The 17,882-nt window shown below is 39.3% G+C and overlaps 1 protein-coding gene across 6 annotated transcripts in view; it reads left to right on the forward strand.

Annotated features, from left to right (window-relative positions):
- Window positions 1–17,882, forward strand: part of TMTC1 (transmembrane O-mannosyltransferase targeting cadherins 1) — a 227,093-nt gene that overhangs the window by 83,957 nt on the left and 125,254 nt on the right. For 4 of the 6 annotated variants that reach the window (XM_075940705.2, XM_075940711.2, XM_075940703.2 and 1 more), the window contains 2 exons: window positions 2,289–2,370; window positions 3,410–3,513. In XM_075940705.2, coding sequence (XP_075796820.2) covers window positions 2,289–2,370; window positions 3,410–3,513 — 186 coding nt within the window. The remainder of the gene's footprint in view (window positions 1–2,288; window positions 2,371–3,409; window positions 3,514–17,882) is intronic. The other 2 variants (XM_075940707.2, XM_075940714.2) reach the window with 1 other exon arrangement.

Raw genomic sequence — 17,882 nt, forward strand, 5'->3', positions numbered from 1 at the left:
TGTTCAGCGTTATGTATGAGAAAATGAAATACAATAAACCTGATTAATCATAATTTTCTCTTTGTCTATTGCCATTTAAAAGAGGAAAGGATAATTTTGATGTATTGGTTAAGCTTAAGGGGTAACAGTACCAAAGAGGTTAAGAACCACTGCTCTAAATAGTCTCTACTGACCATGTCTGTCAACTGTGATTCCCTTCCCCAACCTCCTCGCACATTTATAACTTGGTCAAATTTGGGTGGGTTTTGATTGGGACAACAAAAGGCACATCCCTGACATAAAGGCTCCAGTCTAGCAATATTTTGAGTTTCTGCTTCAGAATCTAATGGTGTTTGAGCTTTTCAGAGTAAAGGTCACCAGAACTTTTAAAATGGATGAAACAATGTATTTTTTTCTCTAGTTTCATTTTCAGAAACAGCTGAACCATTTTGGCTGAATTTCGCAGCAAAATCTCAGTCTAAAGGAGACACTGGGCATGCAACTCAAATAGTCAAAGTCTGTCAAAATTTATGAACAAGTGTAAACAAGCTCTTACAATGGGAAATGTTAGACAACCTTAATAGTTGCCTGCGCTACCTGCCCAGCTATCATAATATAAACAAAATACAACCAACCCCTTTTGTTGCTTACTAAAAATCGTAAGAGGTTTGAATTTCATGAGACATTCCAACTGGCACCAAAGTCCATGGCCTGATCCAGACCCTACTTTAGGGCATGTTTATACAGCAGCATTATTTTGGAATAACATCAGTTATTCCAAAATAACATAGTGCATGTCTACACAGCAAGCCTGTTATTTCGAAATAAATAAATTTCGAAATAACAGGTTTCTTACTCCAACTTCTGTAGACCTCATTGAATGAGGAGTAAGGGAAGTCAGGGGAAGCGTGCTCTATTTCAAAATAAGTGCTGTGTAGACATCTACTCAGTTAGCATAGTTCACGTTGCGTAGTTTGTTTTGAGTTTAGCCCTGCTGTGTAGACATGCCCTAGAGAGTCTTTCTCTTGACTTCAGTGGGCCTTGAATCAGGGCCATAGTGAAAACATGAAGTATAAAACGTGAGGGCTAGTCTGAGCTTTCTTGTTCTGGGAAGTTGAGACCAAATTTAAATCACTGGGAGCTCAGAAAAGTTTTCGTCTTGCAAGATTGGGGTCTTGAAGACCAATCTGAAATTTAAGTCACATCCTAATCTTAAATGTCAATATTTATACATAAATATACAACAAGGGCCTAAGGTTTTGTAGGTGTCACTGCAGTACATAGTTCAGGTTACTTTGTTCTAAGAATGACACAGGATTTTTTTAAAGAGTGCGTTTTCTAGAATGCACCCAGCTGCACTCACTTTCCTTTTTTTGTTGCTGGACTTTAACTCCTTCTCATACAGGTTATGGTTCTGCTGCTTTTGTCTGCAGTGAAAGCTTTTCTTCATATTTCAAAGGTGCTTAGTATTACTAACTTCCTGCTGTGGAAAAGTAGAACAAAAAGACATGAATTAAGTACCGGTACTTCTCTATCTTGAGGAAGTATTGTGAACTTATTTTTGCTGTGATTTGAAGGGCTAAAGGTAGTTAAAGGATCCAGTGTATTGAGGAATTTTGGAGGGGAAATAATTTTTTTTCTAAATTAGATATTAGCAGGAAAAAGTGTGATTCTTTCCTTGAATGGAATGCTGACTTCAATAGAAACATTGTGATCTGCTTCATAGACCCTATGAACTAGATTTTTTTAACGCTTTCTCAAAAGCATTTCTTACATTTTTCTCCCAAGTTAAATAGATTCTTCCCTTCATCCATGCTTATCCTCCTCAACAATTTTCTCCAATGTTTTTCTTTATCAGAAAAACAAAAAGTAGGATCCTGTATAAGCATATTTAGTTACTTTAATACCATAGGATATGTCTACACTACAGCACTAATTCAAACTAACTTAATTCGAATTAGTTAATTCGAACTAAGCTAATTCGAGTTAGTGCATCTAGACTTAAAAACTAATTCGAATTAGCATTTTGTAAATCAAGCTGTTTGGGGATGGGGGAGGGGAATTGTGATAATTTCTGCAATTTAAAAAAATGTTGAAATGGTCAAATTTTAGAAATAAAATGTTGACTAATTCTAATTAGAAAATGCTTTGAAAATGGAAAATAATACAAATGCTTACAATATAGCTTTAATGCTAACAAATTAATAGACATTGGATGGTTAGAGCATTATGCCAGTGATTTTTCAGTGTGAAAAATAAGCTACTTTCCACCAAGTACTTAAACAAGTGTTTGTTCATTTGAATTTCAGCTATCTGACTGCAAGTAACAACAAGAATTTCTTGTATACTGCAAGGCCATTTTTGAAGAGAGCTGCTTTGGTAATAAGTTATGTAAGTATGAGTGTACTTAAAATGTGGTAGGGTTGTGTACACCCAAATAATATTCACATTAATGTTGCTGAATGCTATAATTAACAGATCTAGAAAGCTGAAATTGCAATTGAAATTCTATGGTTTGACTAGATAATATTAACTCAGAGTTAATCTTGAAAGATAGTCCAAAAATTTTCAGCTGGACAGTTAGATAAAAATGTTGCATTTTTCCACCTCATATTTGTTTACATAGGTTGTCATTTATAAAACAGTATTTGCAAATATCCCAACATTTATCCTTTTCTAAATAGAGGGAAAATCTACAGTGTAAAATATACCACTCTGAGTTAAATACTGACAAATACTGACTTTTCAGTGGCAATCTCTGTAAGTGTAAGGAATTAATTTCATTTCCAGAAAGCAGGTGACCATGCTGTTCCAGCCAGCAGGGCAGGTAGTAAGAAGAAATAAAAAGGTTGCTCATTTAAAGCATAACACCCGTGTTGCCCTTATAGGTCAGATTCTGTTTCCCTTACCTGGAACAGTGTAGGAATCATAAATAGTGCCCTTGAAACCAGCTCAGGAGTAAATCAGTGGGACTCCTTACAGAGGGAGGTTTCACTCAGTGCAAGAAAGGGCACTGACACATTCATACACACAAATGTTACCTGTATTTTGAGAAGGCTTGACATAACATAAAGTCCATGTCCGTAGCACACGCTTACATTATGGCAGGATGCTCTTACAGGAAAGGGTAGAGAATTAACTCGATAAATATCTATGAAATTTCTTTTGTGTATATTTATGGTATTTGTCTTTTTTTTAGTGGATGTTCAAAGCTTAATACCCTGCTATGTCACTGACTCTAATAGGAACTGATTCTATAACTGCTCTGGACATCAAGTTATGTTGATTTCCTTGCAGTGTTTGCTAAATCTTGAAGAGTCATCTTAAAAAAAATTCAGACTCTGCACTTTAAAGTTTTGGATTTCTATGTGCGGTATAATATTGCTCAAATGGAAGTAACCTTCTCAATAGATGTTCTTCTTCTCTGAAGGTGATTCTTGTTTTATATTTCCGTCTCTGGATAATGGGAGGTTCTATGCCAATGTTTTCAGAGCAGGACAATCCAGCTTCATTCTCACCTTACTTACTTACAAGGTACAGTACCAATAACTGCACAAACTTGTTACCTATATGGAGTTTTCTTGGACTAAAATATTTTAGTCAGGAACCAACAGATCTTTGTTTTGTTGGTTAATTTCTACTCATTACTGCATTTCCTTATTTTTCTACCAAAATTAGAGAGCAGTCAGTGGTGTTTGAATCATTAAGGCATGCAACAATGCCTGTGAGATTAAGCTATGGTGTTACACTTATTTGTAATCAATAGGTTTATCTTTATAAGAATACGATTTGTAGTCTAGTGGCTTGAACACAGTGGTGGAGTCCAAATATCTCAGCTCTGATGCTTACATTTTCTGTGATGTGGAACAGATCACTTCCCTCTTTTTGTCTCAAATGCGGAGTCTGTAAAATGGAACTAATGATACTTAATAATCCCTTTGGAGCAGGGATGTTAGATCATGTTTATTTTAGTAATCTATGTAGCTGCAAAAAATGTATCAGTTACATGGTTACTAAAATATTCCCTAGGGGTGGGGCTGCAACCAGTGTGCTCCCAGCTTCTGGCCCCACTCCTGGGGAGCCCTGTAGCACCCGTGCTGCTGCCTCTGTTTAAAAATCAGCTCCCTGTACAGATTGGCTTCCACCTTCTGCCCACGCTGCTGCCTCTGATACAGCAGTGTGGAGTGGCAGCAGCCACTGTCTGTGGAAGGCCTGAGCTCCTCACAGACAGAGGTTTCCCACAGAGAAACTTCTGTCCATGGCGAGCCCAGGTGCACAGGCAGCCGCGCAGGACTGAGGGGGCAGGTGGCTCTGTGGGATCCAACTTAAAAGGCAGGGAGTGTAGTCATTTAAACAACTATATGCTAACATCCATAGTCTGGGGTGGTAATGAGCAGTTCGCACATTGAAGACATAAGGAAAGATAGGGGTGTTAAGTATTTTTCTTTTTGCTCTGATGAAGATATATTGCAGAGTGGGCCTGGGTGCCAGGGATTAATTAAAAACAGTGGTCTGAAACTTGCAGTTTTTGTTAGAAGATTTTGTTTTTTATCATTAGATTCAATGATGAAATAGCCTAAAGCAGTGGTTCTCAGCCTTCTTTATACCACGGACCGGCAAACCCCTTCACAAACTTTTGACAGATCGGTAACATTTAAGGTGCATATTTGCATACTCATTATGCAAATAATTAATATGCAAATAAAATGTTGCCAGTCTGCAAAGGTGCTGCCGTGAACAGCTAGCTCCAGCTGCGGTGGCTCAGTGTGCCCCAGCCCCCAGAGCCGCTGTGAATAGCCAACTTTAGGTGGGGCAGCCAGTGGTTCGCGGCCTGGCACTGGTCCATGGACCGGTGGTTGGGAACCACTGGCCTAAAGAAGCTAATACTGCAGCAATGATCTTCCGTAGCCCCAAAGTCAGACCAAGGCTGGAGTATTGTCAGTTTTCACAACGTAAGTTGGGCTAGGGTCAGTACTTGGATTTGAGGTTGCACTGCAGCTTCGGGAAGTATTGTCATGTTACAGAAAGTGACGTTCTTCCCTCTGAATCAGATCAAACCACTATTTTAGGATGATAGGGAGCTGACCTATTCAGAGGCTTTGCTTTTATTGAAAAACAAAGAACATGCATGGCTTGCTAATGCAGGAAGGATCATAGTAGTCAGGATGCTGTTTGGAAGAGAGGATGAGAAAGACATTGAAAGGTTTTTGTTCCAAAGTCCCTACTGGTTCCCAGTAAAAGGGGCAGCAGTTCAGTTTGATACCATTTTCCTGGAATGCTGATTTGTTCTTTTTAAAGACTAAAGGCTCAAACACAGCTGACACTAGCAGATTGAGATCAAGAAACTGTTAAGAAACATCTGGAACAAAATTGAACTAGATCTCATTTGAGAAACTACTCTAATAATGTGCCAACTGTTTCCTATTACTAGCAGTACTAAAATTGCTTCTTAGGAACATATTAGCTAATTTGGAAAATGCTAAATTTTTACACGATACATAGTTAGAATTTACATTAATGTATCTAACAACACATTTCTTAAATTTTGTACAAAAGATTTAGTGGTTTGTTCCTCTATTTAACATGTTTAGCCTAAGAGTAAGGTCACATAATATAAACCAACCCAGTATGACTCCAGTTATTTATTATTCTGTTACTGAAAATATTTTATTGTATTTGCAATTGTTTTACATTTTTTTCAATGAGTGGGATAGTTTTTCTTTGAAAAGCTAAATTATTCAAAGAATAACTAAAAGTGGTTATTTACTGATAACAACATAGGGTTGTTTGTTTGTTTTAGTGGCATACTTCTGAAAGGCAACTCATAGCATTGTTTTGTAAAATTTTGTAATTTTTTTTACCTTCTTTCATCGTATCCCTCTGTTATATAATGGTCATGCCTATTGACTTTCAGAATATGATCTGAAGAAGTGGGTCTGCCCCATGAAAGCTCATCACCTAATCAACTATTTTGTTAGTCTTTAAAGTGCTATGTGACTGCTTTTTTGTTTTACCAAGATAAGACTAATACAGCTACCTCTATGTGACTATTCATAGCACTGTAGACTGAGTTCTTCTTTATCTGAAGTACAGGTGTGGTACAGAGAGCAGTCCAACCCTCCCTGTGCTGTCCTACTGTATGTGCCCCCCCAATCTGAAGTAACTATCTGTAGTAGGACAGAAGAGTTCATAGTCCATTGCCCATTCTGTTCTTGGCCTTTGCTTTAGCTGCCAACAAAAGTACCAGCTGTAAATGTGTTCTATTCATAGAACTGTAAGAATCAGAATTTCATTTCCCAGGAAGAAACATTGTTTCTGAATTCCCTCCCCCAATTCAAACTCAGAAATACATAATTATTTGTGGAATGGACATTTTTGACAGTTTGAAAGAACTGAAATAAAGGGTGGTGGGGGGGGGGGGGGTTGTGTCCATATTCTGCTGCTCTACTTCCTTCCTTTTGTCAGGATCCCGAGCCTAATATTTATTTATTATATGGCTGGTATGGCTTTTCCAGCCTTCAACAATACAAGCATGTTCATTAACCTCAGTTTAAATATATGTCAACATTTCTTAACCCTCAGAAACAGAGACACCCTGTAATAGTGACAGATCGAAATCTTTTAAAAAATAATCAGTTGTGTGTTCAACTTCTTAATAAAGTTTCTACAATTCTGTTGCATGTGTAGGGGTACGAAAGAGAGGCTCAAAGGTCCGAGTATGGGCTTGTCTTTATGGTAATTTAATGTGCAGGAAGTCAGGATAGAGAACTACAGTGTCCCAGCTGGCTGCATACTAACTTGCCATGGGAAGTCTGCTACAGGGCAGGGAAAGCTTACAGTACAGCACTTTGAAGCAGGCTTGCCCTAAGCCATTCTGTGTCTCTCACTGCACTGTATCACTGTCCACTTGGGATGTTACTGCACTGCAAGCTCGTGCACAATAGATTCTCTCAGTAGCTTGCACCATAGAAACTTCCTCTGTAGACAAGTTGTGTGAATGCTTTAATGGGCAGACCCGGTTGTGCAGTACTGTCTTCCAGTGTCACCAAAAGAATATAAATGTATAGTGAGATCTGTAACAGTGGACTCTAGGAGGGGTAATGCTAAGTGACAGAATAGGCCGTTATGTCATGGTATACATCTTTCAGCCAAGGCAGAAACTAAAAGGTTCAGACATTTTTGAAGGCTCACTAGAGTTTGGAGATGGGGCTTCTTGTATCCAGCACAAGGAGCCGTGGTCTAATGAATCACTGGCTATAAAATTAATACACACGAGGCTCGTGTCGTTGCCAGTTGCTGTCACAAGATTTGCCTTGGATAAGCAACTGCCGCATAATGAACCTCAATCAAGTCTCTGTGACAACATGCTTAATGGGATTGGGAGGAAAGATGTAATAATTATAAAGATAATGAGAGCTACAAAGCTTGCTGTAAATATTTTACTGAAGTGCAGTTAGGGTATTAACAGGGCTTTCAGCAGTAGGTTTGTTATGCTTCACACATTCTACACAACATTTCTTTATTCTCCTGTTCTTGAGGGAAAATATTTGAGTCCTCTGAATAATGAGGAGTATATATTTTATTCCTAACACTGTGTTTAAACTTGGGAAAAGTAATAAATGGACGATATGGGAATGTCTAGACTACATCCCTCTGGCAACAGAGGGATGTAAATTAGACATACCGAAATTGCTAATGAAGCGGGGATTTATGGGATCGGTTGGAAAAGGCTTTCCTTGTCGACCAATCCCTGTGAAGACTGCCGCTTTTTGCCGGCAAATTGCCACGTCGGCAAAAAGTGGCAACCATTTTTATTCTAATAAAGAGCGGGATGTTTAAATCCCCGCTTCATTAGCAATTTTGTTGTGTCTAATTTACATCCCTCTGACAACAGAGGGATGTAGTCTAGATATACCCTATGTTACACAGATGTTGTAAGAGACAGATAACATGAGCAACCTTACCAGTAAGTTCAAAATACAAAATATTTTTTTTTAAAAATCTCTCTTCCTATGTAACTGGGCATTAACCATTGCTGGTGCTGGCTGTTTGACGGCTATAAATTATCTATTCAAGCTATGTAGGAGCCCTAATCATGTCTTTTAACTTGCTTTGCAATATCACTACTTTGATAGATACAAATGCTATTTGTTCAAACAGCTTGTGTGTGTGTGTGTGCGTGTGTGTGTGTGTGTGTGAGAGAGAGAGAGAGAGAGAGAGAGAGAGAGAGAGAGAGAGAATTCAGGAACCGGAAGACACACTCACCCACCAAAGTTTACTTTTTACACTTCATTTGGATTTATGTTTGTTTTCCATTGAATTGTGACTGTAAAGCTTCAAAGGGAATACAGCTATTGAGCTCAAGGAGCAAACCTGTTGTGGAAGCAGATCCTGTGCCAGCTAGGTCTGGCAAGGAAAGTCAGTTGCTACAGCACCTATGGGATTTGCACTAGACCTTAGCCTACTAAAACAATATTAAAACCAGCCTCTGCAATATAGCAGTCCATTAATTAACCATCCCACATTCTGATTCTTGCCCACACTTTCTCAGTTTAAGAGTTCTTGCTGCTTTGTCAGTGTGTTTCATTTCATAGCATCCTAGAATCCTAGGACTGGAAGAGACCTCAGGAGGTTATCAAATCTAGCCCCCTGCCCAAAGCAGGACCAACCCCAACTAAATCATCCCACCCAGGGCTTTGTCAAGCTGGGACTTAAAAACCTCTAGGAATGGTGCTTGCAGATTACACCACCTTCCCAGATAACCCATTCCAATGCTTCACCACCCTCCTAGTAAAATATTTTTTTCTAATATCCAACTTAGATCTTCCCTACTGCAGCTTGAGACCATTGCTCCTCATTCTGTCATTTGTCACCACTGAGAACAGCCTTACTCCATCCTCTTTGGAACCTCCCTGCTGGAAGTTAAAGGCTGCTATGAAATTCCCCCTCACTCTTCTCTTCTGTAGACTAAATAAGCCCAAATCCCTCAGCTTCTCATAAGTCAAATGCACTAGCCCTCTAATAATTTTGATTGCCCTCCACTGGACTTTCTCCAATGCATCCACATCCTTTCTGTAATGGGGGGCCCAGAACTGGACACAGTACTGTAGATGTGGCCTCACCAATACCAAATAAAGGGGAGACTGTATCAAAAGCCTTGCTAAAGTCAAGGTATACCACATCCACAGCTTTCCCCATATCCACAGAGCCATATACATGTCAGTGTAATATGCACAATAGACTTGTTGTTTCAGTGTTCACTTTTGGGTAAGGCAGGAAAATGAAGAGACCACAAGAAGTCTGGCTTGCTAACATGGGGACCCCCCAGTCCATATATTAAATTTTAAAATATATTTTCATTTAAAAGAGGGAGGGAACCCTAAAGGTAAAATTACAAAGCACAGGGCTCTTTCCTGAGTGTGAACCTGCCTACACCATGCCAAATAGTTGAACATGTGATTTATTTACTATCTTACGTGATTTAATAGCAAACCTTAGTAGATAATGCTATACTGAAATATTGGTTGTTAACATGTATTTATAATGAGATGGTGGAGCCAATTACAAACTCTGCTTGTGAAACAGAGTATCCCATGAATGAACATAACTGGACACCCCAAGACTGCTTTGTGAAAAGAGGAACAGGGTAAACACTAGCATCAGACATTTATTCCTCTCTGCCCTGTGTTTCATTTTTTAAAATCCATTGCTAATGCAAGGCTGGAGATAGCAGCTTGACCCTTTGACGCAAACAGCCAGTATCTCTCTTCTTTTTTTTTAATTCATTCTACTCTGTACTGACTTTGGATAGGTAAAAATTAGGCTGTTTTCTTTGGGGTCAGTTGGACTTTTTAGACCATCATTTTAGAATTTCTATCTTGTCTGATTTCCAAGAGATTTATAATTTTAACTTCGGAGGGAGGGGGGACAGTTGCTTGGGGGGCTCCCTGTTTCCTCCATAACTGTAAACTCTGGTAGAAGCCCTGGTTTGTAGCCACCAACTTGTTAGATTGGCTTAGGGTGCCCTTTGGAATCCACTGCTACCATATTAGGTAGAAAAATGGATAGGATTTGTACACAAAGCACTCAGGGAATTACAGGTGTGGGGAGAACAACATCCATCCCGTGGTTTTGCCTCCTGCAACATTACCATCAGGATGAGCCCCAAGAGCTCAGGTTTTACTGGCAGGCAGGTCAATCTGTTTGAATGTCTCACCTGAATGTGTCTCATTCTTAAGTCTAGTATTTTCAACTACTTAGCAGCAAAGTTTAGGAGAAGATTCAGAAGCAGATCTATTAGATTCAGGAATAAAAAGATCAATGTAGTTTATACAGCATCTTCCCCTGCCCATCCTACCTTGTAGAAGGTACATCTTACTTTTTTAGAAAGCTTCAGCTGTTTGTATAGCTCTGTTTCTGTACTCTGTGTACCCAGCACTATATCAATAGCAGCTTTTTTCCCCCTAGTTGCAACACCTCTATAATGATGAAAAAGAATATATGGAGTCATTATATAATTGTTTTGCAGTTGCAAGGGCATTTCCCCCTCTGTGTTTATGCTCACATTTGGATTTTCTCTCCTACTGATAATTTGAAATTGCACTTTGTGCGACAGGTCTATCATTTTACACATTTAAACGAATATGATTTTACTCTGTGTCACTGACTGAATTGGGCAGAGAAAAAACTTACTGTTTTATAGTCACCTTAAGAATGGGCTAACCAGTACAAGTAAATTCCTGCAGAAGATATGACTGGACTGACAATAAGCTGCGTGAGATATGTGCTTTAGGAGATATGCAGATAAATAACTGAGATACAATACCTTTAAATAACATCACCTGATTATAATTGCAGCAGCATATATTTTACAACATTGTCATGAAGTGGGACATCATCCCCACTTGATTTTAGGGCTGTGCAAATGGTAGAAACAGCCTAGCGCTGAAATCAGTTCAGCTATTAATATGAGGATCAGGAACTCTTTTTCTAATAAAGAATGTAAATGAATTCTTGTCACCATTAGAAAGAATTGAACCTTCCTTGAGTATCAGGCAAAGTGCACGATGAGCTACAGTGTTCTCTAAAGTGGCAGTAAGCCTCCTTTATCATCTGTTTTCTAAAGCTTCCCTTCCCTGAGAACCTCTTATCTGTTCTTTCGCAGATCCCAGGTTAATATAAGATGATATAAAAATAAACAAATATTTATTGCTTGTCTTCCAGACATTTCCCATTTTTGGTACCCTTTTGGCAACCATTTCTCCTCCTGCTAAAATGTAGGTATAAAAGAGACTTCTATTCCTAGGCACCTTTGCTTAACAGCTCTTGGGAGACTTGCCAAAAGTAATGTCATATGATTAAATTGTTCCACTTGACAGTGTTCCAGATTCTCACACCATTCCATTGGGGGCTGGAGCGTAGGAATAAGTTGCACAATCCTATGTGATAAAGTAGGGCATGACACTCTTCTTTTTCTTCCCAACATCTTTCTGGGGCGATGAGGGTTGCCTAGAGAGTGCCTGTAGGAAGCAGTCCTTGCTCTTTCCAGCGGTGGGTGTGGAGATCCTGCCCCTCATTCACTGAATGCATTGGTGGGTGAGGCTGCAGGGGAAAACTACAGTTGGCAACAGCCTGAGCAAACATTAGGAGTGAAGTCGGGGGGGGGGGAAGGGGCGAAGAAATAAATGAACAAAAATTACAAACAGGAGAAATCCTGAGCCTACCCATGTAGGAAGTATTGGATGAGCTTTTGCCTTTGTAGGGGAGAGCATCTAAGTGCATAGCTCTTAGCAGAGAATGTCTTCCTGTGACTTTTCCATTTTAATCATTCTCAATTACTGTTGGGGGCAACAGGCAATCCTTCAAGTACTTGTGTCTTATATTGTTTGTGGGTTTAAACAGCGGCCTGAAATAACACTCCTTTCACTGAAGGCAACCAATTGAGATTGCAGAAAACAGGAGCATGATTCTGCTACAAAGGCAATAAATGTTGAGCCAAATAAAGCACATGACATTAAATCTAGCCTTAGAGGATTTTCAAGTATGGGTCACCATGACAACATCTAAGAACTAAAGAAGGCTTGTAACTTCTGAACATTTCAGAGACTGCAGGGCTGGGAAGACCACATTTGACAACTGCTGGAACTTGGATCTCCATGTTCAATGTGCAATTAAAAAATGATCTCCACTGCAATGCAAACACAGGTTAACTGGCTCGGTGAGGGTAGGAGGGACATGTCAACTGACAGTAAGAAATGCCAAATAAGAAGCAAATTCCTCCACTTGTCTCCTCATTCTGACAAGTTACCCTATATAATCTGTCTGAAATGTAGCAGATCTGACGGAGAGAAATGTTTTAAGCAATCTGCTTTTGTACCTTTTTGAAATTCCAGCAGAAATATTAATTTAAAATGTAATTTATTGTCAGCCAACTAATTAAAAAGAAATACTTTGGTTGCTGACCGTAGCTAGATCCCTAAAATGTAATTAGCTCTTGGAATAATTCCATGAAGTTTCATCTCTTTTTAAAATTGCAATCTATTCCTATCCTATGTCAGCTTTTAAATAGTGCTTTTGAAAGGTTATGCCCGTATGGAACTTTCTGTTTTTTCAAAAAATGCCATGTAAGAGATGCATTGCTGGATTTACTGGAAATAGTGTGTGCACCTGAATGTGGTTCCTCCCAATGCTGTCTGTTTAATTAATAAAAGCAAAAAATATAATCAAAATCAGTTGAAGAAATTTATATTTTATCTAAAATATAAATCCTATTTGGTCCTGACCTTCCAATAAAATGTGGAGGGGTGCAGATTCATACCTAGTAAAACTTTTTTGCTTAACATAGAGAATACTACACCATTCCTTTTGATCTGTGATAATTTGCTCTCCTCATTGGTTTGTCTGCAAGCACTGGAGAAAAGTTTTGAATGCTACATTGCTCTTACAGAAACAAAGCCTCTAACTACCTTAGCACAGTCTGAGATATTACACTGAAGTAAAGATGATAAAATATCTCTCCACCATTTGTGGAAAACATAAATCTTTTAGGACAGGATATTCCTCAGGGTTTCATTTATATTTGTGCAGAGTTTCATGGCTATTCTGCAGTTTTTGCAAAACTGTTTAAATTTTCCAGTTTTGACAATCTGAAAGCCTCCAAATTTTTTAGGTATAGGACTGGTAGGAGAACATTCAAAATTACCAGAATTGAAAGATTGTCCAAATTGTTGATGGTAAGAAACATCACTGGTAGAATTTTTACTGTTCCGAAATACTGGCTAGAAAATCAGTGTTTTGTGTTTTGCTATTCTGGGAGGCTTGGTATATATGTTTTAAACCAAGTATGTTAAGAAGTCTCAGAGGGGTAGCTGTGTTAGTTTGTAACTTTAAAAACAAGAAGTAGTCCTGTGGCACCTTAAGAGACTAACAAATATATAGTATCATGAGCTTTTGTGGGAAAAACTCATGGGTTTTGTCCATGAAAGCTCATGATACTATATATTTTTGCTAGTCTCTAAGGCTGTCTACACACTGGACCCCTTTTCCGGAAAAGGGATGCAGATGAGACAAGTAGGAATTGCAAATGAAGCGGGGGATTTAAATATCCCCCGCTTCATTTGTATAAACATGGCTGCCGCTTTTTTCCGGCTCTGGGCTTTGCTGGAGAAAAGCGCCAGTCTAGACGGGATCTTTCGGAAAATAAAGCCTTTTCCGAAAGATCCTTTATTCCTGATTTTAAGGGGAATAAGGGACCTTTCGGAAAAGGCTTTATTTTCCGAAAGATCCCGTCTAGACTGGCACTTTTCTCCGGCAAAGCCCCAAGCCGGAAAAAAGCGGCAGCCATGTTTATACAAATGAAGCGGGGGATATTTAAATCCCCCACTTCATTTGCAATTCCGACTTGTCTCATCTGCATCCCTTTTCCGGAAAAGGGGTCCAGTGCAGACACAGCCTAAGAGTACATCTACACAGCACCCTTAGCTCGAAATAAGCTACACAGTTTACGCTACACAAATTGCGTCGCTTATTTCAATTGTATTTCAAAATCGCTTATTTTGTAATTTGGCGCTGTCTACACAGCACCAAATTTCAAAATAATGCACTATTCCAAAATTCCCCTTAATCCTCGTGGAACAAGGCTTACTGGGATGTCAGAATAAGTCACCTGTTATTTTGAAATCTATTCTGGAGTAATGGACGCTTCAGTAGACATGAAATAGTTATTTTGGGATACTTCTGGTATCCCAAAATAGCTCCACAGTGTAGACATACCCTAAGGTGCCACAGAACTGCTAGGCTATGTCTAGAGAGCGGGGCTATTTTGAGATACCGGAAATATCCCGAAATAGCAATTCCACACCTTTATATGCACCTGTTCATGTTTTGAAATAACAGGCATGTTATTCTGGGGTCCCTGTAGCCCTCGTTCCATGAGGGTAAAGGGACTTGTCAGAATAGCACTTTATTTTGAAGTTACCTTGAAATAATGTAGTGCAAATTGCATAGCTTATTTCGAGGTAAGGGTGCAGTGTAGATGCACCCTTAGGAAGTTAAGTGAGAGCTCTCAGGGTTGACAGCAGGAGAAATGGCCATGTGTTCTCCAGTCAGATGTATGGAGACATGAATCAGCCAACTGTGTATGGTACATAATGTCTCTTGTAGGATTCAAAATAGTTCACTGCTGTTGGCAGGTTGCATTTAAGGAACCTGGGTGTTGCCATAATGGAATAATTACCTACTTGGATAACTTTCCTCCAGAAGTGGACTATGCCAGATGTTTATGGGGAAGGTTAAAACGCTTCAGTGGAAGGGGAAATAGATCCATTCACAAACCCTTAATCATCAGCTTGTACTAACTTCCAAGAACAGTGTAGAGCTTTTATATAACACCTGCCTATATATCAATTTGGAAATCCCTTTTACATCACATTAAATTGACTCCATTTGCTGTAACAACAAATTCCGCCTATTGTCACATGGTGCCTAAAAGTTTTGTCATCTCTTGTATCATGGAGAGGGGATGCTGAAGACCAACCTGTCCATTGTCTAAACACTTAAGCAGTTCGCTTGTCTATATCAAATTGCCTCTCTTGAAGCTGAAACATGATGAGGCTAGAGTACCTCATATTAAATGAGAAGATTGACATAAAAAGCAAAAAAAGATTTTGAGGAACAGCTAGCCAAAAACTCAAAAAGAAATAACAAAATGTTTTTTAAGTACATTAGAAGCAGGAAGCCTGCTAAAAAACCTGTGGGTCCCCTAGATGATCGAGCTATAAAAGGAGCAATCCAGGACGATAAAGCCATTGCAGAGAAACTAAATGATTTCTTTGCTTCAGTCTTCACGGCTGAGGACATTGGGGAGATTCCCGAATCTGCACCGTCCTTTGTGGGTGATGAATCTGAGGAACTGTCCCGGATTGAAGTGTCATTAGAGGAGGTTTTGGAACAAATAGAAAAACTTAATGTTAACAAATCTCCGGGACTGGATGGCATTCATCCAAGGGTTCTAAAAGAACTAAAATGGGAAATTGCTGAGCTATTATCTGTGGTTTGTAACCTATCCTTTAAATCTGCTTCCGTACCTAATGACTGGAAGGTAGCCAACGTGACACCAATATTTAAAAAGGGTTGTAGAGGCGATCCTGGCAATTACAGACCGGTAAGTCTAACTTCAGTACCGGGCAAATTAGTCGAAACAATAGTAAAGAATAAAATTGTGAAGCATGTAGAAGAACATAATTTGTTGGACAAAAGTCAACTTGGTTTCTGTAAAGGGAAATCCTGTTTTACTAATCTGTTAGAGTTCTTTGAAGGGGTTAACAAACATGCGGACAAGGGGGATCCAGTAGATATAGTATACTTAGATTTTCAGAAAGCCTTTGACAAGGTCCCTCACCAAAGGCTCTTGTGTAAATTACATGGCCAAGAGATAAGAGGGAAGGTCCTTTCTTGGATTGAGAACTGGTTAAAAGACAGGAAACAAAGGGTAGGAATAAATGGTAAATTTTCAGAGTGGAGAGGGGTAACTAGTGGTGTACCCCAAGGGTCAGTCCTGGGACCAATCCTTTTCAACTTATTCATAAATGATCTGGAGAAAGGGGTAAGCAGTGAGGTAGTAAAGTTTGCAGATGATACAAAACTGTTTAGGATAGTCAAGATGGAAGCAGACTGTGAGGGACTCCAAAAAGATCTCACCAAACTGAGTGATTGGGCAACAAAATGGCTAATGAAATTTAATGTGGATAAGTGTAAAGTAATGCACATCAGGAAAAATAACCCCAACTATACGTGCAGTATGATGGGGGCTAATTTGGCTACGACAAATCAGGAAAGGGATCTTGGAGTTATCGTGGACAGTTCTCTGAAAACTTCCACACAGTGTGCAGCGGCGATCAAAAAGGCAAATAGGATGCTAGGAATTATTAGGAAAGGGATAGAAAATAAGACCCAGAATATCTTACTGCCCCTGTATAAAACTATGGTACGCCCACATCTTGAATACTGTGTACAGATGTGGTCTCCTCACCTCAAAAAAGATATTTTGGCCTTGGAAAGGGTTCAGAAAAGGGCAACTAAAAGGATTAGGGGTTTGGAACGGGTCCCATATGAGGAGAGGTTAAAGCGACTGGGACTTTTCAGTTTAGAAAAGAGGAGACTGAGGGGGGATATGATAGAGGTTTATAAAATCATGAGTGGTGTGGAGAGGGCCGATAAAGAAAAGTTATTTATTAGTTCCCTAAATAGAAGAACTAGAGGACACCAAATGAAATTAATTGGTTGCAGGTTTAAAACTAATAAAAGAAAGTTCTTCTTCACACAGCGTGTAGTCAACCTGTGGAACTCCTTGCCAGAGGAGGCTGTGAAGGCTAGGACTATAATAGAGTTTAAAGAGAAGCTAGATAATTTCATGGAGGTTAGGTCCATAAAAGGCTATTAGCCAGGGGATAAAATGGTGTCCTTGGCCTCTGTCTGTCAGAGGCTGGGGAGGGATGGCAGGAGACAAATCGCTTGATCATTGTCTTCGGTCCACCCTCTCTGGGGCACCTGGTGCTGGCCACTGTCGGTAGACAGGATACTGGGCTAGATGGACCTTTGGTCTGACCAAGTACGGCCGTTCTTATGTTCTTATGTTCTAACTGCCTACATTTTCCGTCTGGGATGATGGTTGAGATGCTTTTTGAACATACAAGTACTCAAGGTGCACTGAGGGCCTTTTTATTAACTCAGATGACTCATTCTCTGAAAATTTAAGATGTATTTCAGGTTGGGTACCCAAAATTACTCATAACTTTTGAAAAACTTAGCCACGTTTGTTAGGATATTACAGCTTGACACTGCTCACTGAGTGATGTGAATGGTTTTCTTTTGGGATTATGGTCAATCATGCCGTCCCATATTGAGCTGTATAATCCCATTAGTTCCCACATGCTGATCAAGGCTGAGTGAACTACATCATTTTTTGAATAGGTGAAGCTCTGAGGAACTCCTTTGTGCTGTAGGAAGGGATTTTGCTTTTTTAGCAGGTGGCATTCTTCATGCAGAGGCAGTAATGAGCCAATGTGATGATGGGCAGAACTGATCAAAACTTATTTAGATGAAAAACTCGTATTTTTTTCCATGGGAGGAAAAAAATTCCCCTTCCTTACACTTTATTTCCCTTTCCAAATGGAAAATTAAAACCAATGCAGAAAATATTCTGCAACCCCCCCCCGCCAAAATTGTAGAATTTAATATTTTATATCAAAAGTGGAAAAACTTCTTTGCCAAACTGTCCTGAAAAGGAAATTTTCTCAGTGAAACATCCTTACAATTTGTTGATCAGCTCAAGTATTGGAACACTTTGCTGTTGGAAATGGTGTCTTTTTTTGGATGAGAAGTTAAATCAAGATCTCACTCACTTG

This window comes from Pelodiscus sinensis, chromosome 1 (genome assembly GCF_052426305.1).
Source record: "Pelodiscus sinensis isolate ZL-2025 chromosome 1, ASM5242630v1, whole genome shotgun sequence".
In the NCBI taxonomy this organism is placed as follows: Eukaryota; Metazoa; Chordata; order Testudines; family Trionychidae; genus Pelodiscus; species Pelodiscus sinensis.